At 48.5% G+C, this 27,695-nt stretch overlaps 1 protein-coding gene across 1 annotated transcript in view; it reads right to left on the bottom strand.

The window, feature by feature from the left end:
* Window positions 1-27,382, bottom strand: part of tescb (tescalcin b) — a 35,312-nt gene extending 7,930 nt beyond the window's left edge. Inside the window, exons 1-6 of the mRNA XM_056267469.1 lie at window positions 27,145-27,382; window positions 26,249-26,318; window positions 25,582-25,662; window positions 24,846-24,985; window positions 24,662-24,723; window positions 24,439-24,546 (exon numbers count right to left, since the gene is read on the bottom strand). Of these exons, the coding sequence (XP_056123444.1) occupies window positions 24,439-24,546; window positions 24,662-24,723; window positions 24,846-24,985; window positions 25,582-25,662; window positions 26,249-26,318; window positions 27,145-27,208 (525 nt within the window). The 5' untranslated portion in view covers window positions 27,209-27,382. The remainder of the gene's footprint in view (window positions 1-24,438; window positions 24,547-24,661; window positions 24,724-24,845; window positions 24,986-25,581; window positions 25,663-26,248; window positions 26,319-27,144) is intronic.
* Between the last annotated feature and the right edge of the window lie 313 nt (window positions 27,383-27,695).

Below are 27,695 nucleotides of genomic sequence, written 5' to 3'. Positions count from 1 at the left end.
GTGAGTGAGTGAGTGAGTGAGTGAGTGAGTGAGTGAGTGAGTGAGTGAGTGAGTGAGTGACTGAGGGTCGGTGGGTGGGTGGGTGGGTGAGTGAGTGACTGAGGGTGGGTGGGTGGGTGAGTGACTGAGAGTGGGTGGGTGGGTGGGTGGGTGAGTGAGTGAGTGAGTGAGTGAGTGAGTGAGTGAGTGAGTGAGTGACTGAGTGAGTGACTGAGGGTGGGTGAGTGACTGAGGGTGGGTGGGTGGGTGAGTGACTGAGGGTGGGTGGGTGGGTGAGTGACTGAGGGTGGGTGGGTGGGTGAGTGACTGAGAGTGGGTGGGTGTACTCGCGCCTGGCGTACGTTTTCAATTGTTTTCAATGGGAGCGCCGCGTTTTTTAAACGCCGTGAGCGCAACGAGGCGCTGAGCGTGTATTTAACGCTCAAGCGCTGAGCGTTCGGCGTTTTTTACACGCTGAAGCGCTGAGCGCCCGGCGTTTTTACTGGTCGCCGAGAGTTGAAAAATGTTCAACTTTTGGATAAAACGCAGCGCTCATCACTGTCACTTTTCACCAACCGTCCAATCACAGTGGAGGAGGGGCGGGACTAATATCACACCGACCAACTGTCATTCAACATTCTTTGTGTACAAGGACATCAACCAGCAGAGCTGAACAAAATGGATGAAAAATTAATATTGTTGGTCTCCGAACATACGTGTTTATACCAGATGACATCCCCGGATTACCACAATGTGAATTTAAAAAACAATGCTTGGAGGAACATTTCATCGGCGATCGGTCTATCAGGTAAGCAGTCAGACAGCTGATCGGTGGGGGCCGGGATCTACGTTAGCGTAACGTTAGCTTGCAAACCGTCAAAGCTCTTTTTTTTTAGATACATTTCTATAAATAACGCCCGGTAATCGGAATATTCTATTCAGATATTCTGTATCATAGCAACGAAGCGTCTCAACGAAGCGTCTCACCCTGACTGAGGGTGGGTGAGTGAGTGACTGAGGGTGGGTGAGTGAGTGACTGAGGGTGGGTGGTTGAGTGACTGAGGGTGGGTGGGTGAGTGACTGAGGGTGGGTGAGCGAGTGACTGAGGGTGAGCGAGTGACTGAGGGTGGGTGAGTGACTGAGGGTGGGTGGTTGAGTGACTGAGGGTGGGTGGTTGAGTGACTGAGGGTGGGTGGTTGAGTGACTGAGGGTGGGTGAGCGAGTGACTGAGGGTGAGCGAGTGACTGAGGGTGGGTGGGTGAGTGACTGAGGGTGGGTGAGTGAGTGACTGAGGGTGGGTGAGTGATTGAGTGAGTGAGTGACTGAGGGTTGAGTGACTGAGGGTGGGTGAGTGATTGAGTGAGTGAGTGACTGAGGGTTGAGTGACTGAGGGTGGGTGGGTGGTTGAGTGACTGAGGGTGAGTGGGTGGGTGGGTGGGTGGGTGACTGAGGGTGGGTGAGTGAGTGAGTGACATCACCTTGAGAGTGAGTGAGTGACTGAGGCTGGGTGGGTGGGTGAGTGAGTGACTAAGGGTGGGTGGGTGAGTGAGTGAGTGAGTGAGTGAGTGAGTGAGTGAGTGAGTGAGTGAGTGAGTGAGTGAGGGTGGGTGGGTGAGTGACTGAGGGTGGGTGGGTGAGTGACTGAGGGTGGGTGAGTGAGTGAGTGGGTGAGTGAGTGAGTGAGTGAGTGAGTGAGTGAGTGAGTGAGTGAGTGAGGGTGGGTGGGTGAGTGACTGAGGGTGGGTGAGTGAGTGACTGAGGGTGGGTGAGTGAGTGAGTGAGTGAGTGAGTGAGTGAGTGAGTGAGTGAGTGAGTGAGTGAGTGAGTGAGTGAGTGACTGAGTGAGTGACTGAGGGAGGGTGGGTGAGTGAGTGAGTGAGGGTCGGTGGGTGGGTGGGTGAGTGAGTGACTGAGGGTGGGTGGGTGGGTGAGTGACTGAGAGTGGGTGGGTGGGTGAGTGACTGAGAGTGGGTGAGTGACTGAGGGTGGGTGGGTGAGTGAGGGTGGGTGGGTGAGTGAGTGAGTGAGTGAGTGAGTGAGTGAGTGAGTGAGTGAGTGAGTGAGTGAGTGAGTGAGTGAGTGAGGGTGGGTGAGTGACTGAGGGTGGGTGAGTGACTGAGGGTGGGTGAGTGACTGAGGGTGGGTGGGTGGGTGAGTGACTGAGGGTGGGTGGGTGGGTGAGTGACTGAGGGTTGGTGGGTGGGTGAGTGACTGAGGGTGGGTGGGTGAGTGAGTGAGTGAGTGACTGAGGGTGGGTGGGTGAGTGAGTGAGTGAGTAACTGAGGGTGGGTGGGTGAGTGAGTGAGTGAGTGAGTGACTGAGGGTGGGTGAGTGAGTGAGTGAGTGAGGCCGTGTGTCCACCAAAGCGTTTTTACTCGCGCCTGGCGTACGTTTTCAATGGGAGCGCCGCGTGTTTTAAACGCCGTGAGCGCAACGAGGCGCTGAGCGTGTATTTAACGCTCAAGCGCTGAGCGTTCGGCGTTTTTTACACGCTGAAGCGCTGAGCGCCCGGCGTTTTTACTGGTCGCCGAGAGTTGAAAAATGTTCAACTTTTGGATAAAACGCAGCGCTCATCACTGTCACTTTTCACCAACCGTCCAATCACAGTGGAGGAGGGGCGGGACTAATATCACACCGACCAACTGTCATTCAACATTCTTTGTGTACAAGGACATCAACCAGCAGAGCTGAACAAAATGGATGAAAAATTAATATTGTTGGTCTCCGAACATACGTGTTTATACCAGATGACATCCCCGGATTACCACAATGTGAATTTAAAAAACAATGCTTGGAGGAACATTTCATCGGCGATCGGTCTATCAGGTAAGCAGTCAGACAGCTGATCGGTGGGGGCCGGGATCTACGTTAGCGTAACGTTAGCTTGCAAACCGTCAAAGCTCTTTTTTTTTAAGATACATTTCTATAAATAACGCCCGGTAATCGGAATATTCTATTCAGATATTCTGTATCATAGCAACGAAGCGTCTCAACGGAAAAAACGCTGCGCTGCCAAAACACTCTCAAGCGCCCACAGCTGGGCGTTTTCAACAGAGCGTCTAGCGTTTTCAGCCGGCTAAAACGCTTTGGTGGACAGTGGACACACGGCCTGAGGGTGGGTGGGTGAGTGAGTGAGTGAGTGAGTGAGTGAGTGAGTGAGTGAGTGAGTGAGTGAGTGAGTGAGTGAGTGAGTGAGGGTGGGTGGGTGGGTGAGTGACTGAGGATGGGTGAGTGACTGAGGGTGAGTGGGTGAGTGACTGTGACTGGAGTGAGTGTGAGTGTTCCATGAGAGATGGTCATGCTTGAGTTGAGCTCCAGATAAATTGCAAGAAAAATAAGATTTATTTGCCAACAAGCTAAAGAAAATAGAGGATTCAACATACAACAACACCTAGACAACATCTAAACAAAGATTTTGTTGAATCTGGACAGTTTTTATTTTTTAAACTGTCACACCTGAATCTGAGGAAAAGTTCAACGGCGCCGCCATGTTGGGGATGGCAACTTTCCCATACCTCTCATACCGGGAATTGAGAAAAATGCATGTTTTGTGCACTGTTTGGGGCTGTACACATCGCCACACAATTGAAAACAGCTTTCGAGGAATTACCTTTCACAAGCAAGACTGAACGTTTGTTTTTGGTTGTATTTGGTCATGATTTAATTAGTAATAGTAACGTTCAGAGGATACATTTAAAAATACTACTGTTATTGTGTCACGAAATGTAGTTTAAATAGTTTTTCAGTCGACAATGTAGTTGCTTAAAGCTCAAATATGTTGTTTGTTTATAAAGATAGCGCCTATTTAAAATTTTGATCTGACGTTTTCGGAGTTGTAAGATGCGCTCAGCGCTCGTCTACCCCGCCTGGAACAGCCGTACCTCGGCCAGTGCTTCTGAAGTTTTGCCGCTGACTCGGATGTCTGTAGTCTAGTGGTTAAAAATGAGATATAATTTGTCTTGTGTATATCTAACGGGCGATTTTTGGTCTCATTAATCTATAAATGGTTCCCTGGTAAATCATTTTGGCTGAGGGCAAAGTGAAGTTTCATAACTTTATATTTAGGCTATTTTAACATTGTATCCTGCTGTATGTTTGACTGAAGCTACTTCTGTTATAATGGCTATTACTGATCAATAAAACTGAAATTTAACAAAATGAGTTAAATATTAAAGTCACTATTTAACTTATTTTTTATTGTGTATATTCTGTAATTGATATTTCTTATTCTATTGCTATTATTATAGTATTATTAATAAACTATGCTATTATCAATACTTTTATGATTGTATGATATTATATAATTATACTAATCATTACTATTTTATCTGCTGTATACTATTTGTTTATTTTATTGACTAAACTATTTACTATTACTTCTCACTTTATGTTATATTTACTATTTGCATTGCACTGTAGTTGTACTATAACGTATTATTATAAAGGATCCATCAGTTATCTTTGTTATTGCTAAAATCTGGTCAATCACAGAAAATGCTTTTTCCACAATAAGAAAACTTAAATTATATCTCAGTTTGGGGGTCTTCACCATTCTTATCCAAGAATAAAAATCCAGATACATGACAAGCCTGAGCTTTGACCATTCTTTATTAAAAAAAAATATTTTACAAGTCTAACTATCGAGATTTTAAATAACTAGAGATGGAACTTTTTGTACACCACATACAAACCACTGAAATCGGTTGGTTGTAAAATGTAAAAACAGTTTGTTTTTATCCAGAAAAGACGCAGCTCCCCCGTTTACTTACATTTGATTACAGTGCAGTCTTGCCCTTTCGCAAAATGGCGGACCCGTTGACGTATCGCAGCAACGTTCCAAAGCGGCCAATAGGGCGTCTATGTATTTATTATGTCTATGAGGATAACCCTCTGCAGAAGAGGATATTCATGTTGGAAAGGATAACATCAAGCAACAAACAACAACAACAACTATAAGAAAACTTGCAGGAAAAGAGAGGTAAAGATATTTTAAATAGACAGTGCTATTTATCTCTCTTTGGACTTTTGCCTGATTTCTGTTTAAAAGAACAGCACTGAAAAACATTTTTGGACATTTTGGACACAACTGGAATTGTAAAGAGACCAGTGAAAGTCATATTTTTCCCATTTTTGGCTTATTTATTCATTTTTGCCTATTTTATATATTCACTGAGAAATGAAAAACAAAACAAATCAAAACAGTGGCAGTTATTTCAGTTGATTGATTACATTCCAAATCAACATGGCCAGCGCATCATCTCGGCCCCGCCCCTTCCTCTACCCTCAGAAGAGCTCTGAGCACTGCAGGCTGATGCTCAGACACAAGCAGAGGAAGGAGAGCCCTGACACACTGTTCGCTGATCTACAGGACCACAGTGCCATGAACAACCTGCTCTTCTACACCGAACACAGCCCTTTATGGCACACTGCCTTCTGTCAACATCTCACCTTTATCAAGAAAAGAGGCATCTGTAAAGGCAGACAGATCTTAGCATTTGAAGATGCTGAAAAAAATGATGAAACAAGATTTTTGACCCTGAACTTGTATCAAAATGGCACTGTCATGGTCCAGGGATCAGAGTCTGCTCTCAAGGTCTTTATTGAGGATTTTAACTAATAAAAACACTGGCCCTGTCTGATGAAGCTGACAAAAATATGAACATTAATGCGTCCCCTGGAAAAGCAGTCCAAAAGATGACAGTGACTTCAGCAACTGCGATCCCATCTCCAATGTCAAGAATGAAAGACAATTTTTCACTTCTGGAAGTAGAAGTAGTGGAGACAAAAGAGTTAATACTGTCCCACCTGAAAGAAATCAACATGGAACAAGTGACAATTGACATAAAGAACTTAAAACAAGAAGTTGAATTTCTGCAGAGACAACGAGAAGAAATGTCAACAGAACTTCAGCAAACTAAAGATGAACTGAGGGAAGTAAAATCAACTTTAGGGAGACAACTAACAGACGTTAGAAAAGAAATGCAGGAGGAATTCTCTGCCTTGAAATCAGTTCTTCACACCAAAGATGAACTCATCACTGACCTAAAAGAAAGACTCAGTTCTGTTTCAGCACCTACAGAGTCTTCTGCTAAACCCTTGATCCGTCCAGAGATGCTAATGGAGAATCCTCACCCTGAACAGCTACCAGTGGAAGAAGAGCCTCACTGCTCGACTGATCCAGCATCCCAGACCCACAGCTCCGCTGCACAGGACCCGACAGAAACACACGCTCTTATCCTGACTGACTCCAATGGGAAATATGTCAGTGAGAAGCTTCTATTACCAAACATGAGAGCCAAGAAAATCTGGTGTCCAAACACAAGAAGTGCTTTTCAGATCCTGCCGGAGAGTAAACACGAAAACTACAAGCACATAATAATTCACACAGGGACAAATGACTTAAGGGCCATGTGGCTCCTGTGATGAGAGAGGTGGCGATCAGAGCCACACAGCGTTTCCCACAGGCCAGAATAACTCTGTCCACACTGCTGCCACGCACCGACGTGCCGTTCCACGTGATCCACGGGAATAATGTGGAACTCTCCAGAAGCTGTGCACTCATTCCCAATGTTCATCTCGCCCATCACAAAGACATACAGCCTCATCATATGTATGACCACGTACATCTCAACAAGCAAGGAGTGAAAGTCTTCGCCAGAGTGCTGAAAAGCACAGCCCTTGGAAACACAGCAAGAAACAGAAACTTCGATGACAAAAGAAGCTCTCAGCCACCGAGAAGCCCTCGTCCTCCAGCAGAGCCCAGACCGGCCACCGGCCCTCCATCACAACACAAGAGCTACACAACACCGAGAAGCCCTCGTCCTCCAGCAGAGCCCAGACCGGCCCCCGGACCTCCATCACAACAAAAGAGCTACGCAGTGGCCGCCCAACAACCCCAGAACCCTGCAGCCGCTGAACTCAACCAGATAAGGCATCTGCTGAACATCATCTGCTCCAGACTGAGGACATAACCTGCATAACACACACACACACACACACACACATATACACACACACACACATTATAGAAGAACCTACTCATGAAATCTTTTAAAATCAGTAGTTGGAATATACAAGGTCTGCACTCTTCTACTTTTGGTAATAAGACTGCAGACCAAGACTTACTCAGCAGTGTAAGAGATATGGACATCTGTATTTTTCATAAGACGTGGTGTCGTAGTAATGAGACTTTACATTGCCCAATAGGATACAAGGAAATTATACTTCCTTCATCAAAAAATTCTAAAATAAAATGTGGCCGAGACTCAGGTGGAATACTTATATGGCACAAAGACGATTTAAAACATTCGATTAAAATTGCTAAAAGTGGAAAATCTTCTATTTGGCTTGAAGTGAAATCCATCATACCACAGTCCAATCTTTACCTCTGTGCCATCTATATCCCACCTCACGACTCTCCCTATTACGAAGAACACAGCTTCCCAACATTACAGGCGGACATCTTACACTTTCAGTCCAGAGGAAATGTCCTCGTCTCCGGAGACTTAAACGCCAGAACAGGGCGAGAAATTGATTATGTAAATATTGTAGATAATGACCACATCCTCAGTGACACCACGTTTCATTCCTCATCGAATATCACACAGAGAAATCACACAGCTACGACAATTCAGTAAACATTAATGGAAAACAAATGTTAAAACTCTGTAAAGGTTTAGGACTCTACATCATCCATGGAAGAACTCGTGGAGATACATTAGGTAGATTCACTTACTGCTCCAGATTAGGAACCAGTGTGGTTGATTATTCAATAACAGATATTGACCCAAGCTTTATTAATGCCTTCACAGTCAGACCTCAGCTCCCGATCTCCGATCACTGCCAAACTGTGCTTTATCTGAAACCCCCTGGTGAAATAACTAAAACTTCTCCACTCGAATCTGAAAAACTGTTTCCTCTGAAACCTAAACTTAAATGGAATCAATCCAACTCAGAACAATTCAAAGAAAATATGAACAGTCCAACTATATCAAAAATGCTGGATGAATTTATGTCCACTGATTTCACTTTAGATATTAATGGAATAAATGTAGCAACAAAAAACTTAAATTACATATTCAAAACATTGATGACTCTATCTAACATTAAACAGCAAAGCACACATAAAACAAACCAACAGAGAATGAGAAAGGATGTGTGGTTCGATGATGAATGTGCCGGTCTCAGAAAAGAATTGAGGAGACTCACTAACAAAAAGCACAAAGATCCGTCCAGCCAGACATTGCGGCTTTCTTATTCAGACTGTCTGCAAAATTACAAAAGACTTTTGTGGAACAAAAGAGAAAAATATTTGAAAACCAAAATTGATGAAATTGATGATTCGGTAGATCAAAACACTTTCTGGAATCTTTATAAAAAAACTTGAAAAACCCAAACTAGAGATGTCACTCCCGAATGGCACAATTTGGAAATCTTACTTTGAAAATTTGTATCGAAAAATTGCACCAGCTGACCTTAATCAACCCCAGAGTAAAATAAAGAAAACTCTAGAAGACTTGGAGAAAACAATAAAAAATTATCAAAATCCATTAGATAAATCTATAACAATATCTGAAATATTAGAACATATTAAAAATCTTAAATTAAAGAAAGCATGTGGACAAGATCACATAAGTAACGAAATGCTTAAACTCAGCAGTCCCAGCATGATTCAAACTCTAGCCAAACTATTTAATCTAGTGTTGTGGTCCGGAAGCGTCCCTGAGAGCTGGTCTGAGGGACTCATCACACCCATATTCAAGAAAGGTGATCGATTTGACCCCAATAATTATCGCGGCATCAGTGTGGGCAGTGCTTTAGGAAAACTGTTCTGCGGGATCATAAACACACATAGTGAGTCTCACACATCTCATCACACAACATTTTAAATAAAGCACAGATTGGCTTTCTACCAAAACACCGCACGTCCGACCACATCTATTCTCTTTACACACTCATCAACGAAAACATCAAGGGCAAACAAAGGAAAATATTTGCATGTTTTGTAGACTTTAAAAAAGCATTCGATTCAATTTGGCATGATGGTCTACTGTACAAAATCCTAAAAATTGACATTGGCGGAAAAACGTTTGATTTAACCCTTTCGCACGTACGTTTAAAATATTCTAACTGACCCCCCAGCGTGAGTTTTTCAAGGCGACCGTTATTTAGAACCTGTCACTTTAATGTTTCCATGGTGACGCGTCATTTCTTGTCACGTGACACAGCGCAATCACAACACAGAGCTGAATGAGTGATGATCTGCTTTTATGTCTTTTTTCCTTTTCTATTCAAAATATTCACACATGTATTAGCTATAGCATGAAACACTGATATTCCGTTTGTCAAATATGTGCAAGTGGATGTGTTTTGTTGTTTAAACGTCTTTATAACGATCGCGTTAGTTGAGCTGGATGCGCGATGGGCGGCGCCATGTTAGTTTGTTTCACAGTTCAGAGAATCGGATCTGTTGTTTCTCACGAAATACATGAAAGTAAGTGGCCGGTGAACTAGGAGAAGAATAGGGTAAAATGTAAAGCTACTTACACAATGTGTATCTGATATGAATAAAACGTTTTGTCTTATTATAATGGAAATGATTATTGTAGCCGTTTCCATAGACATCAGTGTCTATTTTACTAATTCAAAATCACTGTTTTGCTAGTACTTATGTGTATTTAAATGTCTGAAACCTAAAATAAACATTATGTGGTTTAAAATACTCAATAGTTGTGATATATGACAGCACTGAGTGCGTCCATCTCTGGCTCAGCGCCAGCCAACGCGCGAAAGCACGTTTGAATTTAGCAGTTGATCACGTGATGCACTGACCGTTCTAATCACACCGGTGTGATCGTACGCTCCAGGGACCAGCCAAGACTGATCACACCGGTGTGATCGTACGCGTGAAAGGGTAAAATCTCTATACAGCAACAGCAAAAGTGCGGTGAAAATCAGGAACCACAGAACCGGGTTCTTCCAGCAGGGCCGTGGAGTGAGGCAGGGCTGCAGTCTGAGCCCGACTCTATTCAACATCTACATCAATGACCTGGCATCAGCGCTGGAGAGCTCCACTGTGCCCGGCCTCACTCTACACCACACACAGGCCAGGGGTCAGGGGTCAGAGGTCAGATGTCTGTACGCGGATGATCTGGTCCTGCTGTCCCGCACACCTGAGGGCCTTCAGCAGAGCCTGTCCCTGCTGGAACAATACTGTCACCACTGGGCCCTGACAGTCAATCTGGACAAAACCAGAGTCATGGTGTTCCAGAAGAAGGCCAGATCTCAGGAACACAAACACCAGTTCCTGTATAAAGGCCAGGTCCTGCAGCACAGCACGAGCTATAGCTATCTGGGCATCGACATCAGCGCTTCGGGACGCTTCGGTCTGGCTGTTAAAACACTCAGTGAAAAGGCTCGGAGGGCTTTTTATGCAATAAAATCACGATGCGGCCACTTAAAATTACCCAATTAAAACCTGGATCAAATTATATAATTCAATAATAAAACCAATTATTTTATATGGATGTGAAATTTGCGGACCAGTACAAAATTAAAAAAATTGAGATAAAACACCAGTAGAAAAATTACAATAGGAAATTGCCAAAAATATTTTAGGGGTTCACCGAAACACATCCACTGCTGCCTGCAGGGCTGAGCTAGGCCTGTACCCGCTGAACATCGAGATCCAGAAGAGATGTGTTCAGTTCTGGCATCACCTCCATCAGTCTGATCCAGAGTCAGTCCAATATAAAGCCCTCCTCGCCAATGAAAGCTCAGCAGAACCTCATCCTCTACACACACTCGCTCTTCAACTCGTCCATCAGACTACACTCCCCACTGACCACAGCTACAGCCCCAGAACTACTGTTAAAGAAATCCACACACATCTAAAAGACACTCATGATCAATCACTAAAAGCAAGTTTTGACCTCCAGAATAAACTCCAATGTTACTCGACCCTCAATAGAACCACTAAATTGGCCAGTTATCTATTTATTAAACATTTTAAAGACAGACAAATCCTCTCCAAATACAGATTAAGTGACCATGATCTAGAGATAGAGAGAGGAAGACACAGACAGACATGGACAGAGAGAGAGCAGAGGATCTGTAGACACTGCGATCTACAGCACATAGAGGATGAGGAACACTTTCTGCTTTTCTGCTCTAAATATACCAGTATAAGAGACACTTTTCTGCCCAAATTTGAAGCCTTGATCCCATCATTCTATGAACTGAGCGACACTGTCAAAATTTCCTTCTTACTGGGAGAAGATGTTAATACAGCTGCACTAGCGGCTAAATATGTGCTAGCTATTCACAACGCCAAAGACAGCTAATTCTCTAGAGCAGTGGTCTCAAACTCGCGGCCCGCGGGCCATTTGCGGCCCGCGGGGTGATATTTTGTGGCCCCCTACTTGACATTAAAGTTTAATGTTAGTGCGGCCCGTCGTCGCGTGTGCTGCGTTTAAAAAAAAAAAAAAATATATATATATATATATATATATATATATATATATATATATATATATATTTATATATAAAAATATATATATTTGTATCCCTTATGGGCTACCATAGATAGTCTCATGACAGCTTACGGTGGGTTTGTTGTCAATAGTTGTCAACCGCGAAGTACAAACTTACTGCGCCTGGAAAAAATGAGCGCGTCGCTTATGAGCGCGCTTGGCGCGTGCCTACATTTGAAATAACGAACTTGAGCAAGCAAAATATGTGAGCGCGATATGTGAACATGCCACGAGCTACTGGTAGCTCGCGAGCGACGTGTTGGAGGCCCCTGCTCTAAAACAATGTGAGAATAATCATTTTGAGCTTGTAATATGTGTCCAGCAGGTTGATAAGAAGGTTTGCTTTGATTTGTGCAAAGTCAGTAATTTGCCTGAGATACTATACATGTGTAGAAATAATTATATAAGGCTGAATTCACATTTAGCGCCCAAAAACGCGTAGAAAACGCTAGGCGCGCCGCGTTCTCCTTTTTCCAAAGCGCTAGGGCGGTTGCGCTCCGTAGGCATCTGTCGTTGCTAAGCTACGGTGCGCTTGCGGCATACTGAAAAGTTGAGATGTTTTTATCTCGATACGGCGCGCACGCGCTTGGAAAAAACGAGCGCGTCGCACCACGACCGCGTCGCTTCCATTATGAGCGCGCATACCGCGCACCTACATTTGAAATAACGAACTTGAGCGCGCAAAAGACGCGATATGTGAACAGGCCCTAAGACGGGCAGACATGACTGCAAATATTTGTATTTCAAAAGCAATAATCGTTTTTCTAAGTATAATAAAAGGAAATGTGCCTTCCAAAAAAACATTCAATATCATTAATGTGTTGTATAAAGAAAATAAAAAGGACATAAGCAAATATAAGTATCACAAATATGTGTTATAAGGAAAAGAAAAAGAATGTTTGTAAAATGAAGTATCACAAAGATTTTGTGTATAAGGAAAATGAACTTCAACTGTCAGAAGGACAGCTCATGAAGATTGGATCAGTTGTGCTCCTTTTTTGGAATACTTGAATACTATTTTTTGTGGAATACTTGATGCGGCCCAGCCTGACCCAGACTCTCCCTTCAGCGGCCCCCAGTTAAGTTGAGTTTGAGACCCCTGCTCTAGAGTGATCAAATGTATTTATTTATCTATTTATTAAGATAGATTGTGTTTATCTATATATTTACAATGCTACATATGACATGATTTATACATATATGTTTACTGTTTGTTGTATTATTTATATATAATATGTTGATGCTTTGGCAACATTGTGTTACACAGTCATGCTAATAAAGCTAATTTGAAATTGAAAAAAAATTGAGTGAGTGAGTGAGTGACTGAGGGTGGGTGAGAGACTGAGGGTGGGTGGGTGAGTGAGTGAGTGAGTGAGTGAGTGAGTGAGTGAGTGAGTGAGTGAGTGAGTGAGTGAGTGAGGGAGGGTGGGTGAGTGAGTGACTGAGGGTGAGTGAGTGACTGAGGGTGGGTGGGTGAGTGAGTGAGTGAGTGAGTGAGTGAGTGAGTGAGTGAGTGAGTGAGTGAGTGAGTGAGTGAGTGAGGGTGGGTGGGTGAGTGAGTGACTGAGGGTGAGTGAGTGACTGAGGGTGGGTGGGTCGGTGAGTGAGGGAGGAAGGGAGGGAGGGTGGGTGGGTGGGTGAGTGAGTGAGGGTGGGTGGGTGGGTGAGTGAGTGAGTGAGTGAGTGAGTGAGTGGGTGAGTGAGTGACTGAGGGTGAGTGGGTGAGTGAGTGACTGAGGGTGGGTGGGTGGGTCGGTGAGTGAGTGAGGGAGGGAGGGTGGGTCGGTGAGTGAGTGAGGGAGGGAGGGTGGGTGAGTGAGGGTGGGTGGGTGGGTGGGTGAGTGAGTGAGTGAGTGAGGGTGGGTGGGTGAGTGAGTGAGTGAGTGAGTGAGTGAGTGAGTGAGTGAGTGAGTGAGTGAGTGAGTGAGTGAGGGTGAGTGAGTGAGTGAGTGAGAGTGAGTGAGTGAGGGTGGGTGGGTGGGTGAGCGAGTGAGGGAGGGTGGGTGGGTGAGCGAGTGAGGGAGGGTGGGTGGGTGAGCGAGGGATTGAGTGATTGAGGGTGGGTGGGTGGGTGAGTGAGTGAGTGAGTGAGTGAGTGAGTGAGTGAGTGAGTGAGTGATTGAGGGTGGGTGAGTGAGTGAGTGAGTGAGTGAGTGAGGGTGGGTGGGTGAGGGATTGAGTGATTGAGGGTGGGTGGGTGACTGAGGGTGGGTAAGTGAGTGAGTGACTGATGGTGAGTGAGTGACTGAGGGTGAGTGAGTGACTGAGGGTGGGTGGGTGAGTGAGTGAGTGAGTGAGTGAGTGAGTGAGTGAGTGAGTGAGTGAGGGAGTGAGGGAGGGAGGGAGGGTGGGTGGGTGGGTGGGTGAGTGAGTGAGAGTGATTGAGGGTGGGTGGGTGAGTGAGTGAGAGTGATTGAGGGTGGGTGGGTGGGTGGGTGAGTGAGTGAGTGAGTGAGTGAGTGAGTGAGTGAGTGAGGGTGGGTGAGTGAGGGACTGAGGAATTGAGGGTGGGTGGGTGAGTGAGTGAGTGAGTGAGTGAGTGAGGGTGGGTGAGTGAGTGAGTGAGTGAGTGAGTGAGTGAGTGAGTGAGTGAGTGAGTGAGTGAGGGTGGGTGGGTGAGGGATTGAGTGATTGAGGGTGGGTGGGTGGGTGGGTGACTGAGGGTGGGTAAGTGAGTGAGTGACTGAGGGTGAGTGAGTGACTGAGGGTGGGTGGGTGGGTGAGTGAGTGAGTGAGTGAGTGAGTGAGTGAGTGAGTGAGTGACTGAGGGAGGGAGGGTGGGTGGGTGGGTGAGTGAGTGAGTGACTGAGGGAGGGAGGGTGGGTGGGTGAGTGAGAGTGATTGAGGGTGGGTGGCTGAGTGAGTGAGTGAGTGAGTGAGTGAGTGAGTGAGTGAGTGAGTGATTGAGGGTGGGTGAGTGAGTGAGTGAGGGTGGGAGGGTGGGTGGGTGAGTGAGTGACTGAGGGTGAGTGAGTGACTGAGGGTGAGTGAGTGACTGAGGGTGGGTGGGTGGGTGGGTGGGTCGGTGAGTGAGTGAGTGAGGGAGGGAGGGTGGGTGGGTGGGTGAGTGAGTGAGGGTGGGTGGGTGGGTGAGTGAGTGAGTGAGTGAGTGAGTGAGTGAGTGAGGGTGGGTGGGTCGGTGAGTGAGTGAGTGACGGAGGGAGGGTGGGTGGGTGAGTGAGTGAGGGAGTGAGGGAGGGAGGGTGGGTGGGTGGGTGGGTGGGTGAGTGAGGGTGGGTGGGTTGGTGAGTGAGTGAGTGAGTGAGTGAGTGAGTGAGGGTGGGTGAGTGAGTGAGTGAGGGTGGGTGGGTGGGTGAGTGAGTGAGTGAGGGTGGGTGAGTGAGTGAGGGTGAGTGAGTGAGGGTGGGTGGGTGGGTGGGTGGGTGGGTGAGCGAGTGAGGGAGGGTGGGTGGGTGAGTGAGGGATTGAGTGATTGAGGGTGGGTGGGTGAGTGAGTGAGTGAGTGAGTGAGTGAGTGAGTGAGTGAGTGAGTGAGTGATTGAGGGCGGGTGAGTGAGTGAGTGATTGAGTGAGGGTGGGTGGGTGAGGGATTGAGTGATTGAGGGTGGGTGGGTGACTGAGGGTGGGTAAGTGAGTGAGTGACTGATGGTGAGTGAGTGACTGAGGGTGAGTGAGTGACTGAGGGTGAGTGAGTGACTGAGGGTGGGTGGGTGAGTGAGTGACTGAGGGTGGGTGGGTGAGTGAGTGAGTGAGTGAGTGAGTGAGTGAGTGAGTGAGGGAGGGAGGGTGAGTGAGTGAGGGAGGGAGGGTGGGTGGGTGAGTGAGTGAGTGAGTGAGTGAGAGTGATTGAGGGTGGGTGGGTGGGTGAGTGAGTGAGTGAGTGAGTGAGTGAGTGAGGGTGGGTGAGTGAGGGACTGAGGAATTGAGGGTGGGTGGGTGAGTGAGTGAGTGAGTGAGTGAGTGAGTGAGTGAGTGAGTGAGTGAGTGATTGAGGGTGGGTGAGTGAGTGAGTGAGTGAGTGAGGGTGGGTGGGTGAGGGATTGAGTGATTGAGGGTGGGTGGGTGGGTGACTGAGGGTGGGTAAGTGAGTGAGTGACTGAGGGTGAGTGAGTGACTGAGGGTGGGTGGGTGGGTGGGTGAGTGAGTGAGTGAGTGAGTGAGTGAGTGAGTGAGTGAGTGAGTGAGTGAGTGAGTGACTGAGGGAGGGAGGGTGGGTGGGTGGCTGAGTGAGTGAGTGAGTGACTGAGGGAGGGAGGGTGGGTGGGTGACTGAGAGTGATTGAGTGTGTGTGGCTGAGTGAGTGAGTGAGTGAGTGATTGAGGGTGGGTGAGTGAGTGAGTGAGTGAGTGAGGGTGGGTGGGTGAGGGATTGAGTGATTGAGGGTGGGTGGGTGACTGAGGGTGGGTAAGTGAGTGAGTGACTGAGGGTGAGTGAGTGACTGAGGGTGGGTGGGTGGGTGGGTGACTGAGGGTGAGTGAGTGACTGAGGGTGGGTGGGTGGGTGAGTGAGTGAGTGAGTGAGTGAGTGAGTGAGTGAGTGACTGAGTGACTGAGGGAGGGTGGGTGGGTGGGTGAGTGAGTGACTGAGGGAGGGAGGGTGGGTGGGTGAGTGAGTGACTGAGGGAGGGAGGGTGGGTGGGTGAGTGAGTGAGTGAGGGTGGGTGGGTGGCTGAGTGAGTGAGTGAGTGAGTGAGTGAGTGAGTGAGTGAGTGAGTGAGGGTGGGTGGGTGGGGGGGTGAGCGAGTGAGGGAGGGTGGGTGGGTGAGTGAGGGATTGAGTGATTGAGGGTGGGTGGGTGAGTGAGTGAGTGAGTGAGTGAGTGAGTGAGTGAGTGAGTGATTGAGGGTGGGTGAGTGAGTGAGTGAGTGAGTGAGGGTGGGTGGGTGAGGGATTGAGTGATTGAGGGTGGGTGGGTGACTGAGGGTGGGTAAGTGAGTGAGTGACTGATGGTGAGTGAGTGACTGAGGGTGAGTGAGTGACTGAGGGTGAGTGACTGAGGGTGGGTGGGTGGGTGAGTGAGTGAGTGAGTGAGTGAGGGAGGGAGGGTGGGTGGGTGGGTGAGTGAGTGAGTGAGAGTGATTGAGGGTGGGTGGGTGAGTGAGTGAGTGAGTGAGTGAGTGAGGGTGGGTGGGTGAGGGATTGAGTGATTGAGGGTGGGTGGGTGGGTGACTGAGGGTGGGTAAGTGAGTGAGTGACTGAGGGTGAGTGAGTGACTGAGGGTGAGTGAGTGACTGAGGGTGAGTGAGTGACTGAGGGTGGGTGAGTGACTGAGGGTGGGTGAGTGACTGAGGGTGGGTGGGTGGGTGGGTGAGTGAGTGAGTGAGTGAGTGAGTGAGTGAGTGAGTGAGTGAGTGAGGAATTGAGGGTGGGTGGGTGAGTGAGTGAGTGAGTGAGTGAGTGAGTGAGTGAGTGAGTGAGTGAGTGAGTGAGTGAGTGAGGGTGGGTGGGTGAGGGATTGAGTGATTGAGGGTGGGTGGGTGGGTGACTGAGGGTGGGTAAGTGAGTGAGTGACTGAGGGTGAGTGAGTGACTGAGGGTGAGTGAGTGACTGAGGGTGAGTGAGTGACTGAGGGTGGGTGGGTGGGTGGGTGAGTGAGTGACTGAGGGTGGGTGGGTGGGTGAGTGAGTGAGTGAGTGAGTGACTGAGGGAGGGAGGGTGGGTGGGTGGGTGAGTGAGTGAGTGAGTGAGTGAGTGAGTGACTGAGGGAGGGTGGGTGGGTGGGTGAGTGAGTGACTGAGGGAGGGAGGGTGGGTGGGTGAGTGAGAGTGATTGAGGGTGGGTGGCTGAGTGAGTGAGTGAGTGAGTGAGTGAGTGAGTGAGTGAGTGAGTGAGTGAGTGATTGAGGGTGGGTGAGTGAGTGAGTGAGGGTGGGTGAGTGAGTGAGGGTGGGTGGGTGAGGGATTGAGTGATTGAGGGTGGGTGGGTGACTGAGGGTGGGTAAGTGAGTGAGTGACTGAGGGTGAGTGAGTGACTGAGGGTGGGTGGGTGGGTGGGTGACTGAGGGTGAGTGAGTGAGTGACTGAGGGTGGGTGGGTGGGTGAGTGAGTGACAGGGTGGGTGGGTGAGTGAGTGAGTGAGTGAGTGAGTGAGTGAGTGAGTGAGTGAGTGAGTGAGGGAGGGAGGGTGGGTGGGTGGGTGAGTGAGTGACTGAGGGAGGGAGGGTTGGTGGGTGAGTGAGTGAGTGAGGGTGGGTGGGTGAGTGAGAGTGATTGAGGGTGGGTGGCTGAGTGAGTGAGTGAGTGAGTGAGTGAGTGATTGAGGGTGGGTGAGTGAGTGAGTGAGGGTGGGTGAGTGAGTGAGTGAGGGTGGGTGGGTGAGGGATTGAGTGATTGAGGGTGGGTGGGTGACTGAGGGTGGGTGGGTGACTGAGGGTGGGTAAGTGAGTGAGTGACTGAGGGTGAGTGAGTGACTGAGGGTGGGTGGGTGGGTGAGTGAGTGAGTGAGTGAGTGAGTGAGTGAGTGAGTGAGTGAGTGACTGAGGGAGGGAGGGTGGGTGGGTGGGTGAGTGACTGACTGAGGGAGGGAGGGTGGGTGGGTGAGTGAGTGAGTGAGGGTGGGTGGGTGAGTGAGTGAGTGAGGGTGGGTGGGTGAGTGAGAGTGATTGAGGGTGGGTGGCTGAGTGTGATTGAGGGTGGGTGGCTGAGTGAGTAAGTGAGTGAGGGTGGGTGAGTGAGGGATTGAGTGATTGAGGGTGGGTGAGTGAGTGAGTGAGTGAGTGATTGAGGGTGGGTGAGTGAGTGAGTGAGGGTGGGTGGGTGAGGGATTGAGGGTAAGTGAGTGAGTGAGTGAGTGAGTGAGTGAGTGAGTGAGTGAGTGAGTGAGTGAGTGAGTGAGTGAGTGAGTGATTGAGGGTGAGTGGGTGAGTGAGTGAGTGAGTGAGTGAGTGAGTGATTGAGGGTGAGTGAGTGAGTGAGGGTGGGTGGGTGAGTGAGTGAGTGAGTGAGGGTCAGAGGGTGGGTGGGTGAGTGAGTGAGGGTCAGAGGGTGAGTGAGTGAGTGAGTGAGTGAGTGAGTGAGTGAGTGAGTGAGTGAGTGAGTGAGTGAGTGAGGGTCAGAGGGTGAGTGAGTGAGTGAGTGAGTGAGTGAGTGAGTGAGTGAGTGAGTGAGTGATTGATTGAGGGTGGGTGGGTGAGTGAGTGATTGATTGAGGGTGAGTGACTGAGTGACCGAGGGTGAGTAAGTGAGTGAATGACTGAGGGTGGGTGAGTGGGTGAGTGAGTGAGTGAGTGACTGAGGGTGGGTGAGTGGGTGAGTGAGTGAGTGACTGACTGACTGAGTGACTGAGGTTTGAGTGACTGAGGGTGGGTGGGCGGGTGAGTGAGTGAGTGAGTGAGTGACTGAGGGTGGGTGGGTGAGTGAGTGACTGAGGCTGGTTGGTTGGGTGGGTGATTGAGTGAGTGACTGAGGGTGGGTGGGTGAGTGAGTGAGTGAGTGAGTGAGTGAGTGAGTGAGTGAGTGAGTGACTGAGGGTGGGTGGGTGGGTGGGTTAGTGAGTGACTGAGGGTGTTGAGTGAGTGACGGACTGAGGGTGTTGAGTGAGTGAGTGACTGAGGGTGGGTGGGTGAGTGACTGAGAGTGAGTGAGTGAGGGTGGGTGAGTGAGTGAGTGAGTGAGTGAGTGAGTGAGTGAGTGAGTAAGTGAATGAGTGAGTGAGGGTGGGTGGGTGAGTGAGTGAGTGACTGAGGGTGGGTGGGTGAGTGAGTGAGTGACTGAGGGTGGGTGGGTGAGTGAGTGAGTGAGTGAGTGAGTGAGTGAGTGAGTGAGTGAGTGAGTGAGTGAGTGAGTGAGTGAGTGACTGGGAGTGGGTGGGTGAGTGAGTGAGTGAGGGTCAGAGGGTGGGTGGGTGAGTGAGTGAGTGAGTGAGTGACTGAGGGAGGGAGGGTGGGTGGGTGGGTGGGTGAGTGAGTGAGTGACTGAGGGAGGGAGGGTGGGTGGGTGAGTGAGTGAGTGAGGGTGGGTGGGTGAGTGAGAGTGATTGAGGGTGGGTGGCTGAGTGAGTGAGTGAGTGAGTGAGTGAGTGAGTGAGTGAGTGAGTGAGTGAGTGATTGAGGGTGGGTGAGTGAGTGAGTGAGGGTGGGTGAGTGAGTGAGTGAGTGAGTGAGGGTGGGTGGGTGAGGGATTGCGTGATTGAGGGTGGGTGGGTGACTGAGGGTGGGTGGGTGACTGAGGGTGGGTAAGTGAGTGAGTGACTGAGGGTGAGTGAGTGACTGAGGGTGGGTGAGTGAGTGAGTGAGTGAGTGAGTGAGTGAGTGAGTGAGTGAGTGAGTGAGTGAGTGACTGAGGGAGGGAGGGTGGGTGGGTGGGTGAGTGACTGACTGAGGGAGGGAGGGTGGGTGGGTGAGTGAGTGAGTGAGGGTGGGTGGGTGAGTGAGAGTGATTGAGGGTGGGTGGCTGAGTGAGTAAGTGAGTGAGGGTGGGTGAGTGAGGGATTGAGTGATTGAGGGTGGGTGGGTGAGTGAGTGAGTGAGTGATTGAGGGTGGGTGAGTGAGTGAGTGAGGGTGGGTGGGTGAGGGATTGAGGGTGAGTGAGTGAGTGAGTGAGTGAGTGAGTGAGTGATTGAGGGTGAGTGGGTGAGTGAGTGAGTGAGTGAGTGAATGAGTGATTGAGGGTGAGTGAGTGAGTGAGTGAGTGAGTGAGTGAGTGAGTGAGTGAGTGACTGAGGGAGGGAGGGTGGGTGGGTGGGTGAGTGACTGACTGAGGGAGGGAGGGTGGGTGGGTGAGTGAGTGAGTGAGGGTGGGTGGGTGAGTGAGAGTGATTGAGGGTGGGTGGCTGAGTGAGTAAGTGAGTGAGGGTGGGTGAGTGAGGGATTGAGTGATTGAGGGTGGGTGGGTGAGTGAGTGAGTGAGTGATTGAGGGTGGGTGAGTGAGTGAGTGAGGGTGGGTGGGTGAGGGATTGAGGGTGAGTGAGTGAGTGAGTGAGTGAGTGAGTGATTGAGGGTGAGTGGGTGAGTGAGTGAGTGAGTGAGTGAATGAGTGATTGAGGGTGAGTGAGTGAGTGAGTGAGTGAGTGATTGAGGGTGAGTGAGTGAGTGAGGGTGGGTGGGTGATCGAGTGAGTGAGTGAGGGTCAGAGGGTGGGTGGGTGAGTGAGTGAGTGAGGGTCAGAGGGTGAGTGAGTGAGTGAGTGAGTGAGTGAGTGAGTGAGTGAGTGAGTGAGTGAGTGAGTGAGTGAGTGAGTGAGTGATTGATTGAGGGTGGGTGAGTGAGCGATTGATTGAGGGTGAGTGACTGAGTGACCGAGGGTGAGTAAGTGAGTGAATGACTGAGGGTGGGTGAGTGGGTGAGTGAGTGAGTGAGTGAGTGAGTGACTGAGGGTGGGTGAGTGGGTGAGTGAGTGAGTGACTGACTGAGTGACTGAGGTTTGAGTGACTGAGGGTGGGTGGGCGGGTGAGTGAGTGAGTGAGTGAGTGACTGAGGGTGGGTGGGTGAGTGAGTGAATGAGGCTGGTTGGTTGGGTGGGTGATTGAGTGGGTGGGTGGTTGGGTGAGTGAGTGAGTGAGTGAGTGAGTGAGTGAGTGAGTGAGTGAGTGACTGACTGAGGGTGGGTGGGTGGGTGGGTTAGTGAGTGACTGAGGGTGTTGAGTGAGTGACGGACTGAGGGTGTTGAGTGAGTGAGTGACTGAGGGTGGGTGAGTGACTGAGGGTGGGTGGGTGAGTGACTGAGAGTGAGTGAGTGAGGGTGGGTGAGTGAGTGAGTGAGTGAGTGAGTGAGTGAGTGAGTGAGTGAGTGAGTGAGTGAGTGAGTGAGTGAGTGAGTGAGTGAGTGAGTGAGTGAGTGGGAGTGGGTGGGTGAGTGAGTGACTGAGGGTGAGTGAGTGAGTGAGTGAGTGAGTGAGTGAGTGAGTGAGTGACTGGGAGTGGGTGGGTGAGTGAGTGAGTGAGGGTCAGAGGGTGGGTGGGTGAGTGAGTGAGTGAGTGAGGGTCAGAGGGTGGGTGAGTGAGTGAGTGAGTGAGTGAGTGAGTGAGTGAGTGAGTGAGTGAGTGAGTGAGTGAGTGATTGATTGAGGGTGGGTGGGTGGGTGGGTGAGTGAGTGATTGATTGAGGGTGGGTGGGTGAGTGAGTGATTGATTGAGGGTGAGTGACTGAGTGACCGAGGGTGAGTAAGTGAGTGAATGACTGAGGGTGGGTGAGTGGGTGAGTGAATGAGTGAGTGACTGAGGGTGGGTGAGTGAGTGAGTGACTGACTGAGTGACTGAGGTTTGAGTGACTGAGGGTGGGTGGGCAGGTGAGTGAGTGAGTGAGTGACTGAGGGTGGGTGGGTGAGTGAGTGACTGAGGCTGGTTGGTTGGGTGGGTGGGTTAGTGAGTGACTGAGGGTGTTGAGTGAGTTACGGACTGAGGGTGTTGAGTGAGTGAGTGACTGACGGTGGGTGAGTGACTGAGGGTGGGTGAGTGACTGAGGGTGGGTGGGTGAGTGACTGAGAGTGAGTGAGTGAGTGAGTGAGGGTGGGTGAGTGACTGAGAGTGAGTGAGTGAGTGAGTGAGTGAGTGAGTGAGTGAGGGTGAGTGAGTGAGTGAGTGAGTGAGTGAGTGAGTGAGGGTGAGTGAGTGAGTGAGTGAGTGACTGGGAGTGGGTGGGTGAGTGAGTGAGTGACTGAGGGTGGGTGGGTGAGTGAGTGAGTGAGTGAGTGAGTGAGTGAGTGAGTGAGTGAGTGAGTGAGTGAGTGAGTGAGTGAGTGAGTGAGTGACTGGGAGTGGGTGGGTGAGTGAGTGAGTGAGGGTGGGTGAGTGACTGACTGAGGGTGGGTGGGTGAGTGACTGACTGAGGGTGGGTGGGTGAGTGACGAGGGTGGGTGGGTGGGTGAGTGAGTGACGTGGGTGAGTGAGTGACGAGGGTGGGTGGGTGGGTGAGTTAGTGACGAGGGTGGGTGGGTGAGTTAGTGACGAGGGTGAGTGACTGATGGTGGGTGGGTGACTGAGTGACTGAGGGTGAATGAGTGAGTGAGTGAGTGAGTGAGTGAGTGAGTGAGTGAGTGAGTGAGTGAGTGAGTGAGTGAGTGAGTGAGTGAGTGAGTGAGTGACTGGGAGTGGGTGGGTGAGTGAGTGAGTGACTGAGGGTGGGTGAGTGAGTGAGTGAGTGAGTGAGTGAGTGAGTGAGTGAGTGAGTGAGTGAGTGAGTGAGTGAGTGAGTGAGTGACTGGGAGTGGGTGGGTGAGTGAGTGAGTGAGGGTCAGAGGGTGGGTGGGTGAGTGAGTGAATGAGTGAGTGAGTGAGTGAGTGAGGGTCAGAGGGTGAGTGAGTGAGTGAGTAAGTGAGTGAGTGAGTGAGTGAGTGATTGATTGAGGGTGGGTGGGTGGGTGAGTGAGTGAGTGACTGAGGGTGGGTGGGTGAGTGAGTGACTGAGGCTGGTTGGTTGGGTGGGTGATTGAGTGAGTGACTGAGGGTGGGTGGGTGGTTGGGTGGGTGAGTGAGTGACTGACTGACTGACTGAGGGTGGGTGGGTGGGTTAGTGAGTGACTGAGGGTGTTGAGTGAGTGACGGACTGAGGGTGTTGAGTGAGTGAGTGACTGAGGGTGGGTGAGTGACTGAGGGTGGGTGAGTGACTGAGGGTGGGTGGGTGAGTGACTGAGAGTGAGTGAGTGAGTGAGTGAGTGAGTGAGGGTGGGTGAGTGAGTGAGTGAGTGAGTGAGTGAGTGAGTGAGTGAGTGAGTGAGTGAGTGAGTGAGTGAGTGAGTGAGTGAGGGTGAGTGAGTGAGTGAGTGAGTGAGTGAGTGAGTGAGTGAGTGAGTGAGTGAGTGAGTGAGTGACTGGGAGTGGGTGGGTGAGTGAGTGAGTGACTGAGGGTGGGTGGGTGAGTGAGTGAGTGAGTGAGTGAGTGAGTGAGTGAGTGAGGGTCAGAGAGTGAGTGAGTGAGTGAGTGAGTGAGTGAGTGAGTGAGTGAGGGTGGGTGAGTGACTGACTGAGGGTGGGTGGGTGGGTGAGTGACTGCTTGAGGGTGGGTGGGTGAGTGACGAGGGTGGGTGGGTGGGTGAGTGAGTGACGTGGGTGAGTGAGTGACGAGGGTGGGTGGGTGAGTTAGTGACGAGGGTGGGTGGGTGAGTTAGTGACGAGGGTGAGTGACTGATGGTGGGTGGGTGGGTGGGTGACTGAGGGTGAATGACTGAGGGAGGGTGAATGACTGAGGGAGGGTGAATGACTGAGGGTTAATGACTGAGGGAGGGTGAATGACTGAGGGAGGGTGAATGACTGAGGGTGGGTGTGAGGGTGAATGACTGAGGGTGAATGACTGAGGGTGAATGACTGAGGGTGGGTGGGTGAGTGACTGAGGGTTAATGACTCAGGGTGAATGACTGAGGGTGAATGACTGAGGGTGAATGACTGAGGGTGAATGACTGAGGGTGGGTGAGTGACTGAGGGTGGGTGGTTGAGTGAGTGAGTGACTGAGGGTGGGTGAGTGACTGAGGGTGAGTGACTGAGAGTGGGCGGGTGGGTGGGTGAGTGAGTGACTGAGGGTGGGTGAGTGAGTGAATGTTGGGTTAGTGACTGACTGAGGGTGGGTGAGTGAGTGAGTGAGTGAGTGAGTGAGTGAGTGAGTGGGTGGGTGAGTGAGTGAGTGAGTGGGTGAGTTGAGTGGGTGGGTGAGTGAGTGACTGAGGGTGTGTGAGTGACTGAGGGTGGGTGAGTGAGTGAGTGAGTGAGTGAGTGAGCGAGTGGGTGAGTGTAGGTTTTTGAGTGAGTGAGTGAGTGAGTGAGTGAGTGAGTGAGTGAGTGAGTGAGTGAGTGAGTGAGTGAGTGAGTGAGTGAGTGAGTGAGTGAGTGAGTGAGTGAGTGAGTGAGTGAGTGAGTGAGTGAGATTTTGGGTGGGTGAGTGAATGAACGATCAAACGAACAGTGAAACCTACAGCACCATCACAGAACAAGTAGGAACAAATTCTTACAAATTCAGGTTACAACTTGCATTGATATAATATTGGTGTTATCTGATATACTCCACACACTGTTGTTGATCCAGCCTCTAGATAACATACCATGGGACCTACTGAGATACTGGCAACCTCCAGCATTGCAGCATCTGCAATGCCCTTAGCTGTCTCCCTTCCAAGAGCTCCACTACGGGACAACAACTCCTCGACTACCTATAGAGAGACCACAACACTGCTGATAATCTTTGAATATAATCATGAACTACACACACACAGTAAATGCTTTACTCAGATGGATTGAATTACACAAACATGAGTAATTTCTTACATGTCTGTATTCCTCCAGTGTTATTGTTCCATCATTGTCTGTGTCATGCATGTTGAATAGAACTACAGTATCAAGAAAGAGACAGTATTGTTTCACTAGTATTGTGAATTCATGGCTCAGTTCACTGGTACTTTATCTTCAAGTCTTTTAATATAATTCAAGTATTATTTCTGCATGTTCTTACAGCGCAGTTTGGCTCTCCTCATTTCTTCTCTCTGCTCCTCTGTAATATGATGGGTCGGTGCTCTGAAGTACGACATGACGGTCAGGAATTCCTCAAAAACAATTTCTTGCACAGATCCCACATCATCTTTCTGGAAATTCCTGAGTAGAACAAGCAAGTATAGTAACATGTTATTGCTCCATTTCAGCTTTGTTGAGCCCTGAATGTTAAACTTCACTATTAACCTTCAAGTTTGGGGTTGTCAGATGAATTTTTGACCGAGAGGACTTGGAAAGAATAGAAGACACTATTCTAACACAATTTTAAAGCTTGCAAATTGTGTTTGACTTTAAATATTTGTTTTCTAAATGAAATAAAGAATGTGTTCAATCTGACTATTTTAATTAGAGATATAAGTAACAATAAAAAATATCAAAAATCAAAACAAAACAAAATAATCTTAAGCCACAAAAGCCACCTTCCCAAATGATGTTAGCCTTATAGTGAAGAAACAACCACACAGTGCAAATATACTTCTCTTTACTATAAAGGTGTAGTTTCACATCCCTTATGAAAGAAGACATGCTGTTGATATTTGTGAATTTGAAACTTAAAAAATAAAAGACCTTTAAAAATATGATCTAGTATTCAAATGCAATATCACATTTGTGAAGCTGTAGGGAATAATATCAATTGCCTCACATAACTATTGTCACTACATACTACAAACATACACAGTATATAAACAATTACAAACCTTTTATCAAAGAAAGCCTCTATAATCTGGGACCGAATTGGGTTGCTTTCCAAATCTTGGATTGTTTTAAAGTCATCTCTCCTTTAAATGAGAACACAAAACAATTAAGCCTGACACATAAAAGGCCAGCATTATGGATTGCTGTATAGCCAAACTAAACCACCCAAGCAGACCTATTAATCAAGCACTAGTTCTGTCATGACAACTTTCAGTGTGTTTGGCATGGTTATGGATATGACCATCTCGATATGTTTGGCCTTGGCGGAATAGATCTGCTACACTGCTACTGCTGTACAATGTAGCATACATGAATTACCCATAGCAGATCTATACAGGTGGATCTGGGGAAGGTAAGGGTTTCTGAAAGCGCGCTGCAACTGCTACAGCAAATGGTAACCAAGTATTTGAAGGTTGAGCAGCGAGCTCATTAGGTACTGATACAGAAGGAACCAATCAGCTGTGCCCTACAGAAAATGATGTGTTTGCAAGCAATTTGAGATCAGCCTGTGCCATCTAGAGTTGCATGACAGAACTTTGCATTTTTTCTAATAGTAAGTACCAGCAAACTGGTTTGATTTGAGTCTTAAAAGTCATTCTATGTTGCAACACTCAAGCTGGAAACATTCTGCAGAATCATCTCCCAAACAAAACAACACTTGTAGATTACCGTAATGTTTCCTCGTTCTGACTGAGCTGCTTAAAACGATTGTGGAGGATTCCGATCTGCTCCAGTGAAACTGAGAGAGAATGAAAAGAATGGAGGTGCAGGTGCTCATCAAACAGATGACTCACTAACTGGCAATGCACTGTGTGAAGTGAAACACAACTACTAAAACTAAATCTAAAATGCCTCACAGTGACATTTGTAACTGAATTATGAATGATCACGAGTCATGAAGAAACCTTAAACAGAATCGGTCTTCCAAAAATACAAAATGCTGTCATTATTTACTAACCGTCATGTTGTTCCAAACCCTTATGACTTTATTTCTTCTGTAGAACACAGAAGGTGATGTTAGAGACTGACCAGTCATTGTTCACTTACATGGAACAAAATGAAAGTGGGTGAGGCTTGAGGCTGTCATTCTGCCAAACACCTGTCATATGGGTTTGGAACGACATGAATGTCTAAATGATGGGGGTGAATCATCACATTTGTAGGATACACACTGTAGGCTATTCTTTATTTTTGTTTCCTTTTGAGTCTGTAGGACAGAGGCATCAAACTAAGCATAAATAACCACTTGTGAAACCAGATGCACAATTTGCAATAGTGTTGTCTTGTCATCCTTTGTCTAATTACGAATGCAAATTACCACAAGTCCATATCAGGGTTTTTTATTTTAAAAAAGGGGGGGCTAAATATTACAATAAGTACGCAGTAGATTTATTCTAGTTGATTACACACTTCAGTGTGTAAGTTGTGAAAAGAAGACATCTCCGATTTGTCACTATACATTCTCACTTTACATTTCCTGAGTAAATGGTGCTGCGTTTGTCAAACATTACAATATAAGTATGGGATATGAATGACATTAAACCCTTCGTAATAGTTATACTCACAGCCTGTCTTCTGTGACAGGGTTCGATATTGATGGTTATCCGGCAAAGACTGAAAGCTCCCCATCACGATAGTGATTCTACACCAAGCGAGTATGCAAGTCTGTTCCTCGATCTTCCGGTGGTTTGGGTTTCACTCGTACAGCCGTGTTTGCCTTGCAGAACAAACGCATGCAAATTGCATTGTGCCTTGTGAGAATGAGAACTTGTCCCCAGGGTCCTAACGCCGCAAAAACACCCTCCGCAGGAACTGCTGTTCGAAGAATTCACGCCTACGGCTACCTACGATAATCCAGTTTGTAAACCTCACACCCAAACAGATATAAAAATGATCAAATGTGTCTAACAGTTACACAACGAAGACCGAATTGAACGAAGCCATCTTGGCCACATTCATTCATAATACATAACCGTGACAGCCGTACAGCTCTTTCTGGAAAACAGAAATGAAACACTGACATTTCTGAGAAGACCATAGAAAAGCAACCTTTGACAAATTTGCGAGATAATAGCAAAGGAAGGAGAGATCCATTTGTTTTGTCACGTCAAACATT

The sequence above is a fragment of the Rhinichthys klamathensis genome, unplaced genomic scaffold (genome assembly GCF_029890125.1).
Source record: "Rhinichthys klamathensis goyatoka isolate OS25496 unplaced genomic scaffold, OSU_Roscu_1.1 h1tg000259l_1, whole genome shotgun sequence".
Taxonomy (NCBI): domain Eukaryota; kingdom Metazoa; phylum Chordata; class Actinopteri; order Cypriniformes; family Leuciscidae; genus Rhinichthys; species Rhinichthys klamathensis.
Note: the sequence above shows the minus strand (reverse complement) of the source record. Positions and strands in the feature narration are given on the sequence as shown.